The sequence below is a fragment of the Natator depressus genome, chromosome 16, assembly GCF_965152275.1.
Source record: "Natator depressus isolate rNatDep1 chromosome 16, rNatDep2.hap1, whole genome shotgun sequence".
Classification (NCBI taxonomy): domain Eukaryota; kingdom Metazoa; phylum Chordata; order Testudines; family Cheloniidae; genus Natator; species Natator depressus.
In genome coordinates this window covers 16,865,398-16,890,663 of record NC_134249.1, presented here as the reverse complement: position 1 = coordinate 16,890,663, position 25,266 = coordinate 16,865,398, and the positions used below count along the sequence as shown (strand labels likewise).

Below are 25,266 nucleotides of genomic sequence, written 5' to 3'. Positions count from 1 at the left end.
ACTTGACCCCGACTCTTTCCCCTCAACTTAAGTCAGTGCATCTGCCACCTCTGGCCCATGGGGTTGGCCTAGTGGTGGCTCCATGCTCTGCTCCTGCCTGCTCTTGCCCCCGCCTGGGCTGTGTGTGTTGTGAAGTGAGAGGTGCTGTGACTCCTTGGCACACTCACTTTGCATTGCAACAGCAAGATGGTGCTGGCTGGCAGGAGAAAGGTAGGAAGCTGCCCTGGCACCAACCCTATGGGCAGGAGGAGAAGAGCTGACCTGAACCCGACACTTGTAATTGGGTCCTGTTGGGTCTGGGTTGGGTTGCAGGGCTCTGCTCTGAAGCTCATACAAAATTTTAATTTGTAGAACTACTGACTATAGGCCCTAACTGAAATCACGGCCTCATTGTGCTAGGCCCTGTACAGACATAAATAAAAGGTAGGCCCTTCCCCAAACACCTTAATAGTTCAGATAAAATGTGGGAGCAGGGAAGGATTATTATCCCAATTTAACCAAGGAGGAACTGAGGCACAGAGATTAAACAGACTTGTTCAAGGTCACATACGGAGTCTGTAGGAGAGCTGGCAACTAAGTCCAGATCTCCTGGGTCCCAGTCCAATGTCTTCTCCATGTGCACCAAACACATCCTGCCTCTTAAAATAAAGTTCTTAAAGTTGGCAAAGAACTGGGAGAACCCTTTTTTCATTTTTTTTATTTTTTTGGGGGGGAGGGATGGAGTCTTAATAGTAAAAGTCTGACTTTAATATCACACTAAATACAGTGTTTTCGATGTGGCTTCCCAACAGGCTCCACTACACTAGCTGTGTGTGAACGGATACAATAGTGAAATGCTCCTGCCAGGAGGCATGTACAGGGCATGTACGATGCCAGAGGTAACATGCTCAGCACATGGCTTAGCTAAGCCTCGAGGAACAGAAGAATAAAGAGAGTAAAAAGGCAGCTGCTTCTCAGCTAGTATCCTGGCTAAATGAATTGAGCTGATAGTAGCCAGAGTGGCAAGCTGTGAGAATCGGAACTGTGTGTGTGCACCCTTCCTTCTTTGTGACTTTGGTCCAAGGAGGCAGGGCAGGTTTAATTTCACCAGCCAATGTGAAAGATGGAGCAATAGCAAGGAAGCAGAAAACATCCTTACTGTGAATACAGTTCGTTTCCTCAGGGTGAGTTTCATGATGGAGAAATGGTCTGAAATAAACAGGATGAAATTCAATGACAAACGCAAAGTACTTCACTTAACAAGGAACAATCAGTTGTACACATACAAAATGGGAAACGACTGCCTAGGAAGGAGTACCGCAGAAAGGGATCTGGGGGTCATAGTGGATCACAAGCTAAATATGAGTCAACAGTGTAATGCTGTTGCAAAAAAAAGCAATCATTCTGGGACGCATTAGCAGGAGTGTTATAAGCAAGACACGAGAGGTAATTCTTCCGCTCTATTCTGTGCTGATTAGACTTCAACTGGAGTATTGTGTCCAGTTCTGGGTGCCACATTTCAGGAAAGATGTGGACTGATTGGAGAGAGTCCAGCGAAAAGCATAAAAAATGATTAAGGTCTAGAAAACAAGATCGATGAGGGAAGATTGAAAAAATTGGGTTTGTTTAGTCTGGAGAAGAGAAGACTGAGAGGGGACACAACAGTTTACAAGGTGGTTACAAGGAGGAGGGAGAAAAATTTTATTTAACCTCTGAGGATAGGACAAGAAGCAATGGGCTTAAATTGCAGTAAGGATGGTTTAGGATGGACATTAGGAAAAACTTCCGAACTGTCAGGGTGGTTAAGGACTGGAATAAATTGCCCAGGGAGGTTGTGGAATCTCCATGATTGGAGGTTTTTGTTTGTTTGTTTTGTTTTTAAGAGCAGGTTAGACAAACACCTGTCAGGGATGGTCTAGGTAATCTTAGTCCTGCCTTGAGTGCAGGGGACTGGACTAGATGCCCTCTTGAGGTCCCTTCCAGTTCTACGACTCCATGATGGTATTTCCAGCAGCAAATGTTAAACTAAAAATGCTAAATGATGAGTAAGTGAAGGGATCTCGATTTTACTATTTTTAGTACATCCTTCTGATGAGGAATTCTTCCATTGCAGCCGCAGCAGCCTATTACAATATGTAGCCACCAGACACCCTGCTCTGCTTACATCTGTAGCATAGCCTTAGTTGCCACTACTACAATAGGAATGCTCTCTTCCAGGCCAACTGCTAGGTGGCATTAACAGCAAGAAACTACCACCACTGGCTAGCAATCAGGGCTACTCCTGTACCCTCCTGCACCAGGAGATTGTCTTCTGTGGAGAGAGCATGTCCTCTGGTCCACAGAATCACTCCCTTCTTATGCTTCTAAGTGTCCAGCAGCACTCAGTCTGAAATCAGTAGCGACCAGCTTTTAAATGCCACTTGTGCTTGGAGAATCTTTTAATAGTGCAGAAAGATGCCAGCAGTGCATATGCAAATACTAACTCTTCTGTTTCTGTTTCCTTCACCCCTGCGGTGACTTTTATTACTTAATTATTGCACACCACATGCTTCAGAACAGCCTAATCTATGGTCGTGTTTTCTAATGATACTGGATGCCCAATCTAGCAATATACACCCCCAGAGGCCATTTGTATGGGAAGAGACATCTTTCTACAAATCTACCATTTCATAGATCACATGCTGCTGGGGTTGGTCTTTTCAAGCATTTGCTTACAAACCAGCTGCTGACTCTAACCATTCACCAGCTGGCTAGCAAGGGGACCCCATGACACAAAAGATTACACTGACTTGTCCCTGGGTTTCCTTTTCTCCCTCTGATTTGAATCTACATTCTGATCAGGGAGCTTGGCAAATTAGATACTAAAATAATTTACTAAAAGAAAATGCAAAATAGGTCTGATTGTGTGAAGTGCTGAGCACCCTTTATCCACAGGAGAGGGCCCCCAGGGGAAAATTGCCAACTCTTGAGCAGGTAACTTAAATTTGACAGCCTGGTTTAGTAACTCAGTCTATCTGGGTACATTTGTTTAGTCCTGGCAAAAACACAATACAAAGCCACACACATTAACTTGTTTGCTGCTTGGCTGATCGCCCTTTATTTACTGTTTGGATGGTGTAGTGCAAGCCACTGTCCCAATGGTGCGGTGCTTGCATATTGTGTCATCGGAAAGCTGCTAATACAGTACCCACCAGTGTGACAAAAGGAACAGAAAGCATCACTGATTGCATTGGCTTGCAGTGTGCAGAAAGATACATTTGGAACATAGAAATGATCAAACTGGGCACAGAGCGGTGACACATCTAATCCACTCCCACTGGTGCGTCACTTTATGGCCACCATCTTTCTGGTCCACTGGGATTCCCTCCTGCATTGTTCAGAAGGGTTGCTGCTGTGTGATGTTGCTACCCACCCCCCCAACAGACAGAGGGTGCTGCCCCACTGTATATTCAGCTCCTCTCAGCCTGGATATGAAACCCAGGTTAGGGTCAAAGCACAATAGTGAGGGTGGGAGGAAGCTTGTGCTGCCAGTGCCACTGCTATGTGTCGTCAAGAAACAGAGGGATTCAGTCTCCAAGGCTGTCGAGACTGCACTTCTACCAGCACTAATTTCACTTCTACATGGTACATAGGGGGTAAAGGTGTAAGTGTGGTAGGGATTCCACTAAGCTTTGAATACAGACTCTGGTTATTCGTTCTGCAACAGAGGCATGTCTTGTAGCTCCACGGAGGTGACTATTTAACTGTGTTGAACTTACTGGTTGAAAGATGAATTTGGGTTTGATCCTCTTCTTCAGGGATCCTTCCCTCTTGTGATTAATTACACTGAGGTCCTGATCCTGCAAGGCTCTTAAGCACATGTGTAATTTTAAGTGACTCGCATGTTCAAAGTTACACCCATGCTCAAGTGCTTGGCTGGAGCAGGGGCTTACTATATCTTTTCATTGTGGATGCTCCACCTTGTTTCTCCAAGATCCTCTATGAGCTAAATGTGGAAAAGGGAGTGGAGGAGGGGGAAAAAAGAACAGTTCAGCAACAATAACTTCAACCAGAGAAACTTCAGAGGGAAACCCACTCTTTGTGGGTCAAATCCTGGTCCCACCGAAGTTGCTAGGAGTTTTGCCATTGATTTCAATGGGCCCAGGATTTGGCACTAATGCAGTAACTCTCATCTGCAGCCAGACCTAAGGGGAAATTCACTTTCACATTAGTGTTACTTAAGGAGAGGAGTCTCTCTTCCTGTAGCCCTGATTAAATGTCTGGAAACAGATACCATTGTTCTAAATCAGGCAGACTTTGTTGTTGTTTTGCAGATGCTTGTGTGGGGGGTGGGAGGCAGCAGACAGTCAAAACATTTATTATGGATTAAAACAAAGCTCCTTCACAACAAGTGAGATCTTCTTTGTTTTGGCACAAGGGCCCTGCCAGGGGAAGGAGAGGAGAGAAAAGTTTTGATATGATGTAACAAATTATTTATACCTGTGGAAAAAACCCAGCCTCTTCCGTTTATAGTCACCTTGTTCGAGCCATTTCTAATGCTGACATTTCCTACATAGTTTAAAATTTATTTATGCACATTTTCGAAACTATTACCCTTGGAACATTTTCTGTGTCTTTAATAGACTCCTCTGCTAAATTATTTTCAAAAGACAGGATTTATAACTACATTCTATAGAAATGACAGGCTCCTGCTAACTTGGTTATATGATGTGGTAGACTCTCCTGCCAGAAATCTCTTGGAAAAGAAACTTTCAGCCTTTTAATGGGTTCTTTTTACTGTAAAAATAATGCTAACTATAATAAAGTATTAACACACATTAAAATGAAATGGTGTAGACCTTAAATGAGCTACAAACTAGTTAAATCTATTCCCTGCAATGTGATCCTTCAGTGCTTTGCAACCGATACCATGGAGCCGGGATTTATCTAAAATGAAGGCACTGGGGACATGCAAGAGAAATGGTAATTATAATTTGCAAATATTAGTCTGACACTTTCTTTGTGTATGTGTGTATAAATCCTGACAGCTATGATTCATGCGTTCTGCCCAATAGTGCTCTACCGAGATTAGACGGGATCCTTTTACGGCAGGCCATCATCATATCTGCCGCTCATTAAAACTTTGTGGAGAACGAGAACTTGCAGAAAATAGGGAGCCGTCAGAACCTTCTGAGGGACTTTCGGTACACGCTTGTTGAAAGGTGTTTGAGAAGGGAGCCTTGGGTCTGACAAACTGGAATTTTAGTACGCCTCTCCGTTCACAGTGGGGCAAAATAATTGGTCATCAGTGACTACTAATTTGGTTTAGTAGCCAGAGGCAATTTTTTTCTTCCCAGAAAATCAATGACAGTGCAGAGGTCTGTTCAACGTGATTCAGCTCAAGACGGGTCCTCATTTAGCTCTTGATGCTCCTTCCACTGGAGACAGCTATTTTGTTACGATGAAATTTAAATCTATCCACAATACTCGACTCTGAGTGTGGCACCACGGTAGTCAAAGTTGTGACAGTTTCCTCTCAAACTTATTTTCGAAGATTTAAACACTGTCCATTAAAAAAAAAAAATCACATTTGGCAAAAAGTTGGTATAAGGACTCTGCTCAGGAGGAATTTTTTAAGGCACAATTGGTTTGATCACTGCTGTAAAAGGGTAACAGCTATATTTGTAGATGCTTTTCTGTGCTTAGTGTAAGTCAAAAGCAGATCAGATATAAACATTTAGGGCAAAATTGAGCTCTTGAATTGTCCTGGTAGATTTGAGTTCCAATATATTGCCTTTCCTACATTACAGGTCACCCACTGATAATCAATAAGATAAACTGGCAGGCAGAGCAGAATGACAGAATTTATCACTGGATTCACCCCTATTTAGGGTGCAGCTGATAGGGCCTATTGCAAAAAACTGTACATGACAAATAGGGCTTTAATAGGAGCAGGAGCTAGCCCTACCTGGAATTTATGCTATAGACCATAATAGCACCAAACAATTAGATGAGCTATGGTGTCACCCACCTTCCTGATGGCTTAATCAATTAATTTTTTTTAAATGGAAATGTGTACAGAACAGATTCTGGAAGATGAACATTGAGTTTAGCTGAGTTCTTTTGGGGACTGGGCTGCTGCTGCTGTTCAGAGACTACCCATCAGTACAACTGACTTAGGATGTCAAGGAGTTAAATGCACCAAAAGCCAGGAAAACTTAGATTTAGGGATGACAGGTGCAGCACACGAGCTACATAAAACCACGTCCTGTTGAGATGCCACCAGGACAACAAGGGCAGGCAAAAAATGTAGGCCCAGTCCTATTATTTTTGGTTTGCGTTGGTTTGTCAGGCCCTAGCTGCTGTTTTGCTGCAGCAGATTAGTGCATGAATAGATGACTTTTCCAGCTTGACACTCCTTGGCAAAATCTCTTTCAAACCAGTTCCTCTTCCTTTAGAACTGAGCAGTGCATTTCCTCATTCACAGTCCAGTTGGCAAAGATCACAGTAAAGGCCAAATTTCCAAACATTGCGAGAAATGCAAACTTGGCAAGTACAAACTCAGGCTTTTTTTAATGCCTGTGGTGTGCAAAATGGCTTGTAAGGGAGGGTGTGTGCACTGATTTGCAGATTTTCTGAAAATTCAGCTCTAAGGGGACTGGCTTGATAAAACCAAAGCCCAAGATAAGAGTTAGGGTTGAAACTTTATCCATAAGCTCATGTCTCCAGACAGTGGGTGATTTCATTTGCTGTACCATATGTGCTATACTAGAGCTTCTGAAGGACAATATATAACTCCTGCCTTAGAGTATACGCTGGTTTCTGGGAGCAATCAATGTTTACATTAAGATCTTGCTTTTTACTGTTAAAATTTGGCATGGCTTAGGCCCCTTGTACGTCCTAAATGTGCTAGATCCGTTTATTCTTAACCCCACTTTTTACAATTCTCTGACCTGAGGCTGCCATTAATCCTATATGTAGGAGTCCGATGGAGCCATTTTCTTGATGTTGCCGCCATTTTGTGGAATTTGTTCCCTTCTGATATCAGGAACTCTGAATTTCTCACTGCCTTTGTAGACAAAGTCTAAGAAGACTGAGGTCTTATTTTTATTGGCTTTGGGTTACTGTTTGTTTAGCTTCTGGCTTTGTTGCTTTTGTCGTAAAGTGCTGTGAGACAGTAAAATGTGGATAGCACCATATGAGCCTTTTATTGTATCTTTTCCGTGAATATGCTCCTTGTTGCGGAAAGAGTTTGTTTGCATTCTGGTGAGATGAGTTACCCTCCATGTCGATGCAGTGTAAATATCTGGTGCCAATTGGTTTTTGGGAAACAATCATTTCTGGTTACATGGTGGGACATGACATGTTAAAATCTTGCTACACCACACCAGCCAGGAAAATGTCCTGGTCACAACAGTGCAACCAATACTGCAGGCCCACGGTATGGTCAGATTGGCTTAAATTTCAGCCTCCATTCCTGCAGTATGACTCCCAGGGGGCTAATTGCTGGGATCCTCACACTGCAGAGAAGTAGCTGCTCCTCCCAGTGGGAGAGAAAGTAACACATTTACGGAATGACCTCTTAGCAAGATGCCTGGATTTACTTCTTTATCCTCATATTATTATTATCCATCTGGATACTCACTGAACAACTTTCTCCCTACTGAACTCGTCTCTGGGTGCCCACTAACTGACCAAGAACTTGTGATTTGTAGATGGCTTCAGAATGTTAACTGGGGAACTGGTGCTACGATGTGGATTCCTCATTGGGAAATCCAATTCATTTTCTGGACCTCTCCAAAGCAAAAGTGTCCTTAGCAAGACCATAGACGGCAGCAGATTGCCTTAAGCAAATGGGGTTTTCTGTTGATTCCTCATTCCATTTTTCTTTTTTTGAAAATAGATGGAACTTTATTTTCTTGCCATTAGGGTGAGCCTAGACTAACAACTCTGAAATCAGGAGATGGGGAAGGGACACAGAGACAGACATTTGCTCTCTAACAGTCAGGACATGGAGATGTAAAAATGTGATCTGACATTGACAGTTATCACAATTTACAGGTCATCATATGATGGGCCCTGGCCACAGACACGCTGTGGGTCTGTATATCACCTAGCACAATGGGGTTCTGGTCCTATCGAGGTCCCCAGTGTGACAGCAATTTAAATAACAGTAAAGAGCTAATGCTTTATACCAGGCTGCCCAGGCAGATGGACAGCACAGGAAAATGCCGACTACACTAGCTGTATTATTATGCTGGCTCCCCACCCTTCCTTGTTACTGATGAGCTAGAACTAGCTAGCTATCCACCATTAATTTGTCTCTCTGTATAGCCCAGCAGGAATCTGGGGCATGATTATAGCTATGGCCCTTGCTTGGGAGGCAGGCATAGCCCAGCCATCCCCCTGCACACTGCCTGCCTTTCGCTTGCTTTAATTGTTCCCCTTTGGCCAGCAGACCTGTCTGTTCTAACAAGGACAGTCAAGAGGAGGGGGAAGTAATTGAGGCACTTAACCACACTCACAAGCGTTGACTTCTGCAGCTAATTAGGAAAGAGGGCCGCTGGGCTTTTTGTTATTTTTTAATTGTGGTTTATGCATAAAAGCTAACGGCAGAGGAGGGACATATATTTAACAGCAAATTCTTGACTTCTAAATTTGTATAAAAGGTCATTTACAATTTGTTAACATTTTCACAAGGGTGAATTCAATTAGCCGCTCCAAAAGTCCCTACACATGTGCACACGTATTCCTAATGAGAGCGATGGAAAAACTAGCAGGGCATTAATGTCCTGCCTCTTTATTTTCCTAAGGAGCTTGCAGAACATAAAGTAAAGTTACCCTAACAGCTTCATAGAACTCTAAATGGGCCCTGGCAATAAACCCATAGAGAAGCCAGAAAGATAATTTTTAAATGCTCTCCACTTATCCTCACTTTTCGTTAACCACTGAAGAAAATAAGAAGAGACAAATTGGTTAAAAAATAAAAATGGGGACCAATTTTTTGCAGTCCTTATGGTGGCAAATCTCCCAGTGAAATCAGTGGGTGTTCTGCCTACACAGGGGCTGCTGGATCTGTGTTGCTGCAGATTCCTCTGAATTTCCAATGTTTCTCTACTACTCTTTGGAATCTGGATGGGGAAATAACATACATTATTTCACTGTGGGCAGCCAATGAGAGAACTTCTTTTTCTAAGTGTTGGAGGATCCGTTATTTTGCTCAGAGGGCTCGTACGTATAGGACAGTAAAAAGAATAAAATCCATTGTAAACATACACTTTAAAAGATTTATCAGATGCTCATAGATGTACTTAGGAGTATACGTAGTTACAAGAGCACCAATTTGTTTTACTGTTTTCTCCCAAGCTAAGAATACAAGAGACACCCTCATACCAGTCATAAGCACACGCACAAGCCCATATCTTATATACAGGGTACAAAGTCCAGCTCTTACCGTCCACTAAATAACTGACTTCACATGTTGAAGGTTGTGCAATGGCTGTTAGGCAGCTCAGCTGTAATTGTGGCCAATTTAACCTTTTGATCTTTAGAGAGGGTAAGGAAACTAAATATCTATATTTTTCCTTCATAGTTGTTTGAAAGTCTCAGTGTCTTGCTCTCTGAAAAACGAAGGCAGGAAATGGTTATTCTAGAAGCTGGCCATTACAAACCAGCTGGCCTTGTTCCTAAAGCACAGTCTGAAATGCAGGTTGGAGTGCTCTGCTCTGGCTGAGCCTTAACCAGCGCCAGCATTCGATGGGCAAACATCAAAATCAACAAGTGAAAGAAGAGTTGAGGAAACCAGTCGTAGGGTCCTTTACTTTCACTCGGTATTGAAAGAATAGTTACAGCAAAAATAAAGTGTTTGAATCTATATTAGGCTGGTAGAGACTTTTTTTGTGAAACATTTAAACAAAAACTCCAATTTTTTTGGTTTCCATCAAATTTTCTCTTCTAAAATTTTCAGGTTTTCATTGTAAAACCATAATTTTTTGACAAAAACCAGATTTTTTTTTTTTGGTGAAAATTTCCATTTAATCCAAAAAGCCATTTTCTGTTAAAAAATAAATAAATAAATAAAAAATTGGTAGAATTTTTTCAACCAGCTCTAATATATATATATATATAATCAAAGCCCACACACACCACATAAGGGGATTACACACATGTGCGGGCAAATTCTTTCCCCTTTCTTTTGCTATTCAGGATGACCTATTTGATAAGAAGAAATCTAGATCTTAAGTTTAACACTAAGGCCATATGCTGCTGTCCTTACTCATCATGCCTTCCATAATAAGTAAGATGAGCAAGACTTGGTTGTACGTTAACAATGATATGACAGCTCATTTCCTCTTAAAAAGAAAAATATCCAAGAGCCTGAAGAAGTTGAGTAGAAACCATAACTGCAGCAAATATCCATATTTTACCAGAACCAATATTTGCATGAGTACACTCAAAGTTATTTAAAAACAATAACAATACTTAGCTTTTACAGAGCACTTTACATGTTCAAAGCACTGTGCAGACAATTAGGAGAATTGCAGTGTGCTATAAAAGAGATTCAGCCTCTAGCTACACTACAGCTAGTTAGCAGGAAATGTAAATGTCTCCAATATAATAAAAGAATTATTCTTGAAACAGAAGTTTCTCTCTTGACAACATGAGGATGGTGGTCAGGACGCAGAAAATACATGTTGCCTTTGGCTGATTGTCCAGTTGGGGTTAGTCCTAATTTTTTTAAGGTTAATTTCACAAGAGCAAACCAGAGTGATCATATTTATCTTACAACAACTCTAGAAATTCCTAATTTCCTATTCAGTCCAATAGTGAAATGCATTTCTTGTGTCTCAATCTACTTCCTGACAGGAATGTTGAGTCTAGTGGCGCATTGGCGAAGTGTGAGCATTCTCTAAGGGAGAAACTAACACCAGTCACAGTAATGGTCAGAGAAACACTTGTCACTAAAACCTGTGGAGATGTTGCCATACGGTTGGGACACTGGCTGGGACTTGAGAATTGAACCCAAGTCTTCCTGCTCCCCCACAAACTTCTTGTATGACCTTGGGAAAGTCACTTCGTCAGATATTTAAAGGCATTTAGGCATCTAAAAATGCAGATAGGTGTCTACTTGGATTTTCAACAGCACCTACGTGCCCCTTATTGATTTAAACAACAATCCCCCTAGGTCCTATCTGCATCTTCAGGGGCTTAAATTCCTTTAAAAATCTCTGCTGTAATGTGGGGATAGCAGCACTTTCCTACCACACCGGGGTGCTGAGGATAAATATATGAAAGATTGTGAGGTGCTCAGATACTACAGGAATAGGGGCAAGATAAGTACCATGGTTGGACAGAGATGTTAGACCCATTTTTCAGTGCTGACACCACAGAGCAAGGTTTTATTTAAAGTGAAGGTGCCAGGGGAATAAATGCAAAGGAAATGGTAACCATCACCTGCAAATATTATGTAGGTATGTTACACTCTGTGTAGGAGATTCTCACCCCGCAAGGGTGTATTCAGCTATTGCAGGAGGCAACACTGATGACGGCCGTTTTCCTTTAGAGAAAGCACAGAAACCTGTTTACAATTCAGAGGGGCCTGAGCGTGTGCATCGGCAGCAGCCCAGCCATTACTCCAGCGCTCGTACTCAGCGGACACACTCTCTGTTGCAAATCCTGGTTCACACAAGGTAGCTCTTGTAAAGATCAGAAGCTGGAGCATGAATCCGAGAAATCTGATTGGAGGATGCCCCATGGGGGAGGCCGGGACCCTACCACATCCTCGTTAGTGCTGACCTTGGCACAAGCCCTGCCTGCTGATGGATAGGCTATGGAGCTGGACAAGACCCTGGGGAACCACTGTATTATCTATTATTGTCCCATCAGCGCCTCCCCTGACCCCTCCCAACTCTGAATGCCACAGGCTTCAGGGAGAGAATAAATCTATGTCTGATACTAAAAGAGAAAGAGAGAGAATGAAAAAGGAGATGAAAAATGTCCTTTTTATGACTCTTACAACAAAGCTGGCCACATGGTTTGTAGAAAACAATTCTCTGGGCGGGGGAGGGGTGGAATCAGCAAAAAGCAGAGTGGCTAATCAACCCAACCCCTCGTAAACTAATCAAAAGCACTCATGACCTTCTAAGGTAACATCCATTGGAACAAACAGGCCCCATAACTTCAGCCTCGCTCTAATGCTCACAACCCTGTGTGTACGAAACGAACTGTGGAATATGCATCCACCAAGATTGGAAAGTGCCATTCTCAAAAGCGTAAGATGATCTGCCTTACTATGGAGAATGTACAGATCAGGACAGGATTAATAAGACCTGGATAGCAACCAAAGCATTATGCTCACATTTATTTTTATTCTGGATGAGCCAAAATGGTAGGGAAGTCTACTCTCGGTGCCCTTGGAGAATGCCTGACATTAGTGGCTGGGGGAGACATGTAGGTCTGTGTCATGGCAGTGGGGCTAATATCTGAAATGTAAGAGGCCAGAGAAACACTTCTCCATTTTGAAAAGGAGTCTGTGCATTATCCATAGGCAGCAATATAATAATATAGAATATGTTCCAGTGACAGTAAAATTGCTTCCCCCACATGAATTTGCCCTTATAACTCCTGCTGCTGTTCTGAAATGGGAACTAGAGAGCTGATTCTGGCTCCTCTGGGCAACCTTGGTGGCGTAAAGTGACCACAACGGGCCATGGGAGATTACCCCAGTCCAGATGCAGAGCAGGGCCAGCATAAATGTCCCTGTGGTGCTGCCTCTCACAGTCTTCAAGTGCTCATAGTCAGCCCTATGTGGGATTCTGGGGTGCTGTGCAGCCTATAGGCAGTTTAAGCAGAGGTCCTGCATAGGGTTGCCAACTTGGTAATATTTAAAAACTGGACACTCCAGCAGGAGTGCCGGAATCTCCCCTGTCCTACCTATTCCCCCCAAGGCCCTGCCCCGCCTCTTCCCCTGAGGCCCCGCCCCTGTCTACTATACCCCTCTTCCCCCTGTCATTTGCTGTTTTTCCCCTCCCACCCCCGGCCACCTAGGTCAGGGAGGACTTGCCTGCGGAGCCGGGGCCAGGAGGTGGTCCTGGCTGAGTAGGGGCCAGATTGGGTGATGACCTGGTGCCTCCACTCACAGTAATTGGACTTTGGGTGTCCGGTCAGTAGATCTGACCGGACACTGTCAAGTCCCCCTTTCAACTGGACTTCCCAGTTGAAAACCAGGCACCTGGCCACCCTAGGACTCCTGCAGCAGCCCAGAACAGAGGCAAGGGTGGCATAAAGTCATCTTTTCCCCTACTCCTCTTGAGTTGTGCTGTCTGCTGTACCTCAGGAGATGAGGCCCAGAGTAGGCCCTAGATAGTCGGATGTAACTTTGCTTCATTTGAATATGATGTTCACCAAAGCCACTTTTTTCTAAAGACATTTGAGTTCCCAGCTCCTGGAGTCCATGAAGGGTACGATATGTTGCAATTATCTCTGCTCTTTCACCTCCAAACACCCCATCCCCTTAACTGAGAGTGCTCTCCCAATGATCAGCAGCCACAGTTGAGATGTAGCGGTAAGGCCCTACCAAATTCATGGCCATGAAAAACACGTTATGGACCATGAAAACTGGTCTCCCCCCATGAAATCTTGTCTTTTGTGTGCTTTTACCCTATACTATACAGATTTTATGGGGGAGACCAGCATTTCTCAAATGGGGGTCCTAACCCAAAAAGGAGTTGCGGGGGGGGCGGGGTGTCAAAAGGTTATTTTAAGGGCGTCGTGGTATTGCCACCCTTACTTCTGTGCTGACTTCAGAGCTGGGCGGCCAGAGAGCCGCAGGCTGCAGCTGCTGACTGAGGGCCCAGCTCTGCAGGCAGCAGCACAGAAGTAAGGGTGGCATCACCAGACCAGGCCACCCTTACTTCCGCGCTGCTGCTGGCAGTGGCTCTGCCTTCAGAGCTGGGCTCCAGCCTGCAGCTGCCGCTCTCCGGGCACCCAGCTCTGAAGGCAGTGCTGCTGCCATCAGCTGCACAGAATGCAGGGTAGAAGTACTGCAACACCCCCTACAATGCAATGCCCCTCTGCCATGTACATTGGGCAAACTGGACAGTCTCTACGTAAAAGAATAAGTGGACACAAATCAGATGTCAAGAATTATAACATTCATAAACCAGTCGGAGAACACTTCAATCTCTCTGGTCACTCGATTTCTGATCTCAAAGTGACTATCCTTCAACAAAAAAACTTCGAAAACAGACTCCAACGAGAGACTGCTGAATTGGAATTAATTTGCAAATTGGATACAATTAACTTAGGCTTGAATAGAGACTGGGAGTGGTTGAGTCATTATACTAAGTGAAACTATTTCCCCTTGTTTATTCCTCCCCCCCCCCCCCAACTCTTCCTCAGACGTTCTTGTTAACTCCTGGAAATGTGCTGGAAATGGCCCACCTTGATTATCACTTCAAAAGGTTTTCTCTCCCCCCCCCCCCCACTCTCCTGCTGGTAATAGCTCATCTTAAGTGATCACTCTCCTTACAATGTATATTTTTTCATGGTCTGTGTGTATATAAAATCTCCTCACTGTACTTTCCACTTTATGCATCCGATGAAGTGAGCTGTAGCTCACGAAAGCTTATGCTCAAATAAATTGGTTAGTCTCTAAGGTGCCACAAGTACTCCTTTTCTTTTTGCGAATACAGACTAACACGGCTGCTACTCTGAAACCTTCAATAACCATGTGACCCCCCCCCCCAACTCCTTTTTGGGTCAGGATCCCTACAATTACAACACTGTGAAATTTCAGATTTAAATAGCTGAAATCATGAAATTTACGATTTTTTAAAATCCTATGACCACGAAATTGACCAAAATGGACTGTGAATTTGGTAGGGCCCTATGTATTGGGCAAGAGCTTTGAATCTGCAAACGGAAATTATTTAAATGTACCAATAATTAAGTGACTTTTTAAAATAAGTGTAGTTTTGGCTGCCTGACATAGCAAGGCCCAGAAATCTCCAACATGCATGAACTAGCCTGTGCATTTTGGATCTGCTTAAAGCCTTCTGACTGGGGTCTGTAAATAAACATTAACAGACATTACAAATACAATGTAGCATGGCTAGTATAATTTTCCAAGCCATAATCCACTAAACCCAGAGGCTGCTAAAACAGAATCTCCAGACCTAGAATAAACTAATGACAGGCCAAATTCCACCTTGATTTACAACTTTGGTAGCCCTGCTGAAATTAATGTAAATTGAGATAGAATCGGACCCAATAACTTTTGCCCTTGCTGGTGGTATCTTTAACTCACCAGTTATGAGAAGTGAGTTAAATACCCCGCTTTTATCAAAGTGGCCATAACAACTCCTTAATAATCCTAGTAATTTGATTTTGTCTATAACCTGCTTTTAAAGTAAGGGGATAAATACAATCAGCCTGCATAAAAGGTGGCTATTAAAGAACCAGCAAGATGTGCTACAATAACTTTAAATTAAAAGACTGGTGCCTCTTTTCCTGATGCTGTGGGGTCTGTGGATTTTCAGTATAACTTTTGAACCTGGCCTAGATCTCTCCCAGGCAGCCATTTAACCTCCCGTTTATGAAGAAATAAAGCACAATTGATGTTGATTTTGGTCTGCGTTAGGGGATACTTTTGCAACATAAAAGCCCTTTTGCCTGCAATTTGCAGAGCAGCCCTGTCACATCAGCAAGGGCTGGTACTGATAAAGATAAAGCTTTATAGCTGGGGCATTTGCTACTAACAGCAAGCTAATGCTGCATTTTCATTTTGATGCAATTAATGTTAATGTCTGCTACGAAAATTGTCATTAAATACCATTTTAAAATCCATTCAATTTGCATATGCAAAGCCCATTTACTATCACGTAAAATACACACCACTGCTCATCATGTCTTTTCCCTTGAATTTGTAGCTGCTATTTATTTCTTTTGTTAGTGATTAGATTTCATTTTAAAAGCTAGATAGTAATGTCTAGCCTAGCCCCTGGCAGAGCACAAAAAACCTACAACATACAACCACAGAGGCATTTCTGAGCCAGGTTCAGAAAGTGTTTGCGGTCCTTTTGATGCACCTGAATGCTTGTGATACAAACTCTTACTGGCTCTTAAAGGCTCCCCTCTTCCCACCCCTCCAGTGGAAGTGAGAGGGGAGAGAACTGTGGAGAAGACCACAGCAGGACAGGGCTGAAGTCAAAGGGTGCTAAGCAGGATACTTTCCACTCTTCCTTGTGGCTGACTAATTCCCCGCTGCAAAAGGTGGAAGGGGAAATTATCCTGGTCAAGATGCAAAGGGAAGAGCCCCATGAAGCTGTGGGGCTTGCCCCCCACCAACTTTACACCCCCCTCCCATACAGTAAAACAGATGCAAGTTAAGGTAGCATTTATGCCTGCTGTGTGCTTCGTAAAACCTTTTTGAAGGTGTCACAAAGTGCAATGGACAGCTCCTCCGCTCATGGCAGCACAGCTGCTGGCCCAGCTGGGGACTCAATAAGGTGATCGGGGCCCTGTGCCACAATCGGAGTGGCAATGGCAAGGTAGTCCCCTCCCCTCCTGTAGAAGCAGAGGTACAAGCCCCTTTCTCTGCCCCAGGAGTGGCTGCAGGGATAGCAACAAAGGTCCACTTTCCCTCTGAAGAGGCAAGAGTAGCAGCAGGGGGGCACCTTAGTATTTACCCCCGCAACCAGCATGTGTCTGCTTGGGTAGGTGGGGCCCACGGCACTCATCTTCTCCTGCTACACTCAGAACTCTCTGAGGTCAGGTTGGTGGGTCTTGGCGTTAACTCCCCAGTGAGAGGCAGGGCCCGGTTTGCACCTGACAGAGCTATTGTTTCAGACTGTCTGCAGACTCAGACAGGAATTATTGCATTGGTCACACTTAGGTCACGTTTTTGAAGTTTTCTTTGCACCCATGAGGGCTAGATGTTTACTTTTTTAAATGAAATATGAGATTCTGATGTAATCACATGACTCAGGGAGCTGGGGCCTTAGACATGAGCTTATTGGGCCTATGCTTTAAGGCATTCCTGGGCCTAGCCATGCTGACGTAGATGAGCAGGGTCCAGGGAAAGCAAACAGGGAGGGTCCCTGCATGCAGCTGGCCAGGATCCCTAGAGTTGGGAGACTGCTGTCCTGCAGATTTCTGGCTTTTTGCACATTTGTGATCCAGCTGCTCACTCCATACAACCTTATCCCATGGTGGAGAATATGCTGACTCCACAGCTCTTTCTGGGCCACGTAGTTCTTGTGTGCATCCCGTATTTTTGCAGCGGAGAAACACATGGATCATAGTCTTATAATTACTGACAAATATACGGGTATTAAACTCCTGCTCTAAGGTCTGGATCTGACAGAAGCATCATGTCACAGTGCAGGGAGGTATTTATCCCTCTCCATTCACCTCTGCTGCAGCTGCCCCGAGATATTGCAGTAAAAATACTAATGAATTGGAGACTGTTTGGAGAAGAGTCACAAAAGTGACACTCCATATTGCCAGACTTGTGATAAAATCATGAGTAGGAGAGTTGCTTTGGAGACAAAAAGGAATTTTTAAGTCTTAGTAGCATAATAATCTGGGAGTCAAGTGGAGAGACTGTGACCAAAACCATTAGCATCCCTGTCACCAAAGACAAAACACAAATTTTAAAACAAGCCACTCAAGGTACTAAATAGAAGACTGTACATGTACTAAATGAATAAATAAAGAGGCATATGTGAAAAGCAAATATTCTGTGCTGCTCCATACATTATTGTTTGCATGATTTTATTGTTCATTAAAAAACCCAATAAATTAAAACCCTCTGCAATAGGCTGTTATGATTTGTATGTTAGTAGAGGCTGACCCAGTCTGCAGCTGCTTTGTCTCCCTCCCTGGATGACTTTTAAATTGAGCTTTCTAATCTCTCAGCCCTCTTAACCGAGACCCTGAGTTATTTTGCTTTGTTGTTAAACCTCTGAAGAGTATACGTTTTATTCCTGATTATATTTATATACATATATGATTACACAGGTGCAGAGAAATGGAGATTCAGGCCCTATGTTCTTTACTCATGCATATACGATGACTATTTGATGACCTATCTATTTGGATGTATATCTCCAAACATAGAGGTCATCACATATGCATGAATATAGTATGTAGGGCCTGATTCTCTAATGCCCTACACCTGTGTAATCTTTTACACCAGTAGAAAATAGGTAGTTAGATATCTAATGCTAGCCTGCATGCCTGCAATTAGCCATGCCTCTAATTAAATGCTGGTGCAAAACTGCATCCACAAAATGAGTGGCCCGACTGAAGCCCCTTTAAAAAATACATTTAGCACTAATCCTTTAACTCATATAACTGAATCCAACTAATTGAGGCTCTTTGAGATTATGGGCTAGATTCTCCATTGCCCAGCACCTCATGTTGTCATTTACATCAGTGCAAAGTGGATGCCAAATGCTACCAAATCTGAATTTTATATGTATTTTGTACTTGTGTAAATGGTTACACGGCTGCAGAGTGATAGAGAATTAGTCCCTATGTACTATGCTACAGCACTTCAGCTCACAGCAAACCTCCCTCAAGTCACTGTTTGGCGAGACAGAGATGAGGATCAGATCTGAGTGGAGAATCTAGCCCTTAGAGAAGCCTGGGTTTTCTCCCTCTTACCGTGCTAGAATTCCGTAGGTCATATCTGGAGGTACTCTTGGGTGGGCTCTCTTAAAACGACTCTCGTTATCTTCATTGCAGCGGATGTCCTTGAGCTGGCGGTACAGGTGGTATTCATGTGCTGTGACATAACCAGCCTTAACAGCTCCACGGTTCATGGCAATGTAATTCCGTGGCATCTCCCTTGGGGAAGGTGGCCTGGGTTTCATCGAGTGCCAGTGGCCTATCGCTAAGGCCAGAAAGGAATACAAGAGCCAGAACAAAGAAAGTTACTAGAATTTCATTTTGAATAACCCATCATGGGTGAATCTTGTTCTGGTGCAGAGGGCCAGCTCAAGGCCTATGTACTACATCAGTGAGAATTAAGTGATGCATAGGCCTTTTGCTTGTCCTCTACTCAGAGTGAAATTCAAACTGCATTCACATCAGTGTGGCTCAAACAGAGACCAGTAAGAAAATCCATAAATCTTAAGCACAGAGTTTCTTGAGTAAATTGTTCCTGTTTCCCACAATTTCCCCACCTCCAATTTGTAATGCTCAGCAATTTTGACAAAGCCGTCCATTTTTTTCCTCACTGAAAGTTACGTGAATTTTCACAGGTGTCCAATGCAAAAGCCAGCTCTGCTCATGAAAGTGGGCCAATTCATGCACATCTTTGCTTGGATTTGGGCCCGTCTCTGCTCAGTTTTCACATACATGAGCAAAAGCTTCTGTAAAGGTGGGTCAGCTTCAAAAGTTGTAAGGAACTGTGACAGACCTTGAGTTTGTGAGTAGCTGTGCATTTTCTTAGAAAAACTTTGTACACTCTTATGACGGCCTCTGCTACAGGACAGAAGGGTCACAACAATCTGACTTGGTCTTGATTGAAGCACATGGTTATTTTCATATATTCTACACTATTTATGCGAAGCAGGGTTTTTTATGTGTTTGAGTACCGGGCTTAGCAATTGGGTACAGCAAAAGCAAAGCAAAGGCCTTGTTGATATTTGGAATTAGACGTGATTCAACTATCGTAGCCTGGCCACTGGTGTAGCTGCACTAATACGAGCCCCGAGTGTAGAAAAGGAAAGCTGCGACTTGCACCAGTTGACCTTACACTGATTTCAAACAGGAGTAAGCTCATCTGGAGCATGTTACAACTTTTCTGGTCTACGCTTTTTGGGCTTGCACTGGTGCAGCTACGCCTGCTGGTGGCCATTGATGGTTGAATCCCAAATATAGACAAGGCCAGGGACTCTTGCACACAACAGTTACCAAATGCCACAGATGGTGTTCACGTGAGCAGGTAAAATGCTAGAGTTCTTACTCTCCTGCTTCAGCTCAATGAGAGTGTTTTCTCGCCCGCACTCCTCCATTGGTATTAAGACTTTAATAGGTACAAGGCATGTTGTTACACTCTAACCTGCAGGTCATTTGGTGACATCCATGTGGGGGGAACCTTTTAATAGCCTCTAATGGCATCTCTAATCTTTACTTGCATTGTCATACCTTCAGGTACTCCTCCGTCAGCCCCATGAAGGTATAACCCATATGCAAAGTCATAGCCTGGAAGAGTGTAGCAGCTTCTCCGAGGTTTTCCGAGTTCGGCCTGCAAAGGAAAGGTTTGGGAGTAAGAGGGTGAGAAAAGTAAAGATTTCGCTTAACACGTTAAACTCCCTGAAAATAGGGATTTGTAATAAAAGCTTGGACAGTTAGGCCCTGTTTACACTAGGGAAACATCTCAAAAAGTTCCCCATGTTGCTAACACTAGTTTGGTTCCACTAGTGTAGGCAATGCTGGGAGTTCTAGCATAGCTGCGTTGCTGGTGTCATTTTAAGCACCATGTCAATTCGACTTACTCTGAGGAGAGTTAGGCAACACAGTTTTTAAAATGGCACCGCCTGCTTGGAACCTTGTCTTCATGTTGCTAACAAAGGTGGAGCTTCACTGGTCTTAACGAGACTTATTACACTCTCAGGAATGGTATGGAAACAGGTCTGTCCCATCTACATCAGCAGTTAAATTGTTATCTCATCTCCAGATGGGACTGGGCTAGGAGAGCCTGTTGGTGACAATAATTTTCAGTAGTGGGTCATTTCCTAGTGTAGACAGTGTGACGGGATCTCGGGGGCGCAGCTTGGGACTGTGGGACTGCTGTGCCCCCTTAACTCGCTAGCCTGGGCTGTCTCACAGTGCCTTGCTAGCGACCAGCAGAAAACCCCTCCAGGCACTGTGATCACTCAGCACAACAACATGTGGAGCCTCACACCCAGCTAGTTTACATGAATGCTCCCAGAGCCACTCATGAATCTCACAAAGCAAGGCGCCAGCCAAATCCCCCCGCTCCCAGCACTGTACCTCAGGAATATACCATTTTGCACTGCTCAAGATGAGCAATGCAGATTTATTAATTGGTTCACCACTTCATCAATGGAAAGTGAATATACACTAGTCTTTGCAAATCTGAGCAGATTTACCACACACTTCAGGCAAACTCACTGGTAAAGATAAACAGTAAAATGTATTGACTACAAAAGATATATTTTAAGTGATTATAAGAGATAGGCAAAAAGTTAGTTACCAAAATAAAATAAAATATATAAGCACGCAGTCTAAACTCTCAACCCTATTAGACTGGGCAACATCTAGATTAAGCAGTTTTTCTCACCCCACTGGATATTGCAATTCATAATATACAGGTTTGTCCCTTAAACAGAGTCTTCTTCTGAGTGTCTTTGTTGCTTGCAGCATAGGTGGGGGCAGGAGCAAGGCGAAGCATGGGCCCCCTCTGTTCTGTTTTATACCCTTAGCCCATATGCTTGAGAACACAAGTCCAGGAATGTTTGGTGGGCATTGCTGAGTCCCCAGGCAAGGTTGATCAATTCCCCTGGTGTGGCCTTATGCAGGTAAGTCATTGAATTGTAGCTCCCTTGCTGGACAATGGCTGTTGATGGTTGTTTGACACCCTGCCCGGACATTGGTTACTCTCCTTGCTGTTGTCTCTGGGGAGCTAATATCTGGCTGATTCCCCAATTTACAGCATGTTTTAGTGACCACCATACAACACAATTCTCATAACTTCATATGCACTAAAGATATACATATTTAGATAGAACAGTGACTTTCAGCTGATTATAACCTTTCCCCTGATACCTCCCATGGCGTGCTTTATCTGCAATATATATACAGTTATATACAGATGTGTATATATATACAATTATATACAGATGAGGAATATGGGGGTTACAAGCCACTCCCCCAAGGTATAGTATGTCACAGATAGGTCCCTTGAAGTGTGGCTACTGACTGAAAAGTGACACTATAAAAACGGCACCTTCAGAAGGAGAGGCTCTTGTTTTGTTGAAGCAGGCAGGAGCAGAACTTCTGCACATGGAAACGCTTCTTATTTTCACACTTTAATTTTTCATCTATGCAACATTATTCTGTATTGCAGAATAATAAGGGGTTTTCTTCAGCCCTTGTTTATGAAAATTACCTAGACTCTCCAGGTCCTTCATTACATTCAACCCCTCTCTTCCAGTTTGGACTGGTGGATGGAAATGACAGGGATGGGGGAAGCAAACTGACCATTCTTACATTTTGTCAGAGAAAAACATTACTCAGCAGGTTTGTCTACAGGGATTTGTGCCAACATTTGCTTTAGGTTGTTTTGATCCATGTGTGTTTGAATCCCCCTGTCCCAGATTCAAATGAACTACAAATCTCAAAACAAAACTCAGTCAAAACCATCAAGATTCACCAGGTTTTGAGTCAAAGCTGTGATATTTTTATGGGTTTGTCCCAAAATTATAAACCAACCTAGATTTACTGGAAAAGTGGGGCGAGACTTGCTTAAGAATACATGGATTTGAACTATTAACATAGTGTATGTTCAAATCTGCTTGGTTAACTCTGAGAAAATCCATCTGTTTGAACAAGGTTATTGGAGGGCTACTTTTGAAGATTATACCTTTTGCAGTGTCTAAAAGTCTTTAAATTTCTTTCAGCTCCATTTGTGTCTTTCATTTACAAGTTGTGCATCCCTTTTGAAATTTGGAACTAACCCCAGAAGAGTCTGTCATGTTCTCAATCCTGCCTGGGAATGATCAATAATCTCTGAGAAGCCAAATCTAAGCAACCAAAGGGGAGAAGAAAACGAAAAATATTAGTGACAGTGTTCGCAGTTCAGAAAAGAGAGAGCATGAACCCAACACTTCGTTTCTATTTAGTTTTAAAATTAACCCCCTTTTGCTCTCCTCTGTGTGTCCCAGCTTTGTGGAATCTGTGAGATTAACTGACCTCACTTCCCTCCTTTATATTTGGACCATGATCTCCATGGTGAAGTCACTCTGAGATTTGTGTCTTGAAACCTTATTGGCTTTTGAAAGGGAGGGGGCAAAGGGGTCATGACCGGCTGCCCGAAAGCTTATGTCTAGTGAGGTTCTGCTCTCGGATGGCTGGAGCAAGGTTACGCAATGAGCTCCCAAACCCTCTGCAGTGGACCTTGTTCTTTCTGTGGGGCTTGGGACGGGATATTTTTCAGTCCAGAGAAGGTATAAATATGAAATTGCCAGGTCGTATTTTAAGTGATTATAAGTGATAGGGTATCAGAGGGTCAGGTTGGTGGGATGGGTGTGGAAATTCTTAGCTTTAGCCACACGTGGATGTTTCAAAATCATCAGCAGTGAGACAGTGAATGGCCAGCAGTTGAAATATATAATATAAAATTAATTGATCAGACATGTGTCCACCACTGGATGCAAAATCTAATGGACATGAAGTGAATGGATGTGAAATCTGATGGGCTAAGCTTTCTAATAACTAAGAGTTTGAAAAAAGTTCAAACTATAGCATGTGACATCATCAACGTCAAAGCCTATCCTTATGCTTGAGAGATCTATAAAGAAGGAAGCATTGAGATATAATACTGCCACTTAAAAAGTCTCTTCAGTGGAAAGGTAGCAGAACTTCTGGCTAATTGTTTCCTTTATTGTCAGATGGGACAAAACTTTTTGCAATGGAAGTATAAACACAATTCATGCAGATTATAAAATTGCAGTTTATGAAGATATGCAGGAGTTATTACAGCACATTTCAAAACAGTTATGTTTCAAGGACTAGTGAGGCCTTCAGTCATGCAGAGCTCAAACAAAAATCAGTTAATAAACTAGGTATTAGATTACTTTAAAAGCAAACATTTTACAGAATCAGTTACACATTAGCTGTTATTTAATGTCTGCCTAACTGCGGGTGCACCAAATGGCAACACCAGGACTGTGCTGTCAAAGATCTTCACCTGACTTCTACAGGAACTGAACTGAGCTTTTAATCATTATTTCTGATGCTGTAACCTATACACAGGAAGTAACACTTTGGTGGAGACAGTACTATGGCCTCAGGATGTGAGTGTTCACTACCAAGTGAAAACAACGCAAAGTCCTTGTGGTACCTTAGAGACTAACAAATTTATTTGGGCATAAATGTGACTGGATCACTACAAAAAATAATTTTCCCTCTGTTGATACACCTTCTTGTCAACTGCTGGGAATGGGCCACATCAACTTTGATTGAATTGGCCTTGTTAGCACTACAAAAAGTTATTTTCCCTCTGTTGATATTCACCCCTTCTTGTCAACTGTTGGGAATGGGCCACATCCACCCTAACTGAATTGGCCTCATTAGCACTAACCCCCCCACTTGGTAAGGCAACTCCCGTCTTTTCATGAGCTGTATATTTATACCTGCCTCCTGTATTTTCCACTCCATGCATCTGATGAAGTGGGTTATATCCCACGAAAGCTTATGCTCAAATAAATTTGTTAGTCTCTAAGGTGCCACAAGTCCTCCTGTTCTTTTAGTGATATTTAAATGACTGTTGTTACACTCCAGGGTCAACACCCTTTTGAGATATAGTAGGCAATTCGTATCTCTCTGGCCCAACCGCTGCTCTATCTGCAAAGCCTGAGGCAACAGGAGGAAAGAATTCTTTGGGAGGGCAATAAAACCATCCCCACTCTAACCTGACACCTTGGTGAGCAGCAGCTGTATAGAGGCTCCAGTGCTCCTACAATAGTTCAGTAGCTGCTTTGCACCCTTGTGGTAAGGATTTAGCCCTTGGGTTGGTGCAGTGGCAGATACCTTGTGGCATGCCACCAAACCCATCCTTCTGTGCAGCCTTTCTCCCGCTCAGCGGAACAAGAAGGGCTGTGATGCATTGAGAGCAGGCGTGTCAAACGTGTGGGTTGCATCCGGCCCACAGAACGGTTTAATCTGGCCTGCAGACTTCCTATGAATTTTCAGGCTTGTCTACACAGCTCCAGAGAATGCACTACAGGGTTGTGATTTGTAGAGCGCACCAGTGTGTTGCATTCTAACTCCCGCCATTTAGACCCTGCCAGCATGCACTGATATAGTCCTGTTCCAAACAGGGCTACATCAGCTTGCATTAAGGAACATGAAGCGTGCGGCAGCAGGGTCTGCATGCGGGAGTTAGAGTACAACACACTGGTGTGTTCTACAAATCACGCCTCTGTAATCCAGACTCCGGCACAGCAATCCAGCAAAACCTCGAGTACAGGTGTCAAACCACTTGTTCGCATTTAAGAGGCGCTGGAGAGGCATAAGACTGGTGGAAGCTGGTATGTGTCCAGACGAGGGGAA

General features: G+C 43.4%; 1 protein-coding gene across 3 annotated transcripts in view; it reads right to left on the bottom strand.

The window, feature by feature from the left end:
* The window catches only part of CFAP77 (cilia and flagella associated protein 77), a 103,883-nt gene that overhangs the window by 20,126 nt on the left and 58,491 nt on the right, over window positions 1–25,266 (bottom strand). For all 3 annotated transcript variants that reach the window (XM_074974017.1, XM_074974015.1, XM_074974016.1), the window contains exons 2-3: window positions 20,116–20,215; window positions 18,628–18,856 (exon numbers count right to left, since the gene is read on the bottom strand). In XM_074974017.1, coding sequence (XP_074830118.1) covers window positions 18,628–18,856; window positions 20,116–20,215 — 329 coding nt within the window. The remainder of the gene's footprint in view (window positions 1–18,627; window positions 18,857–20,115; window positions 20,216–25,266) is intronic.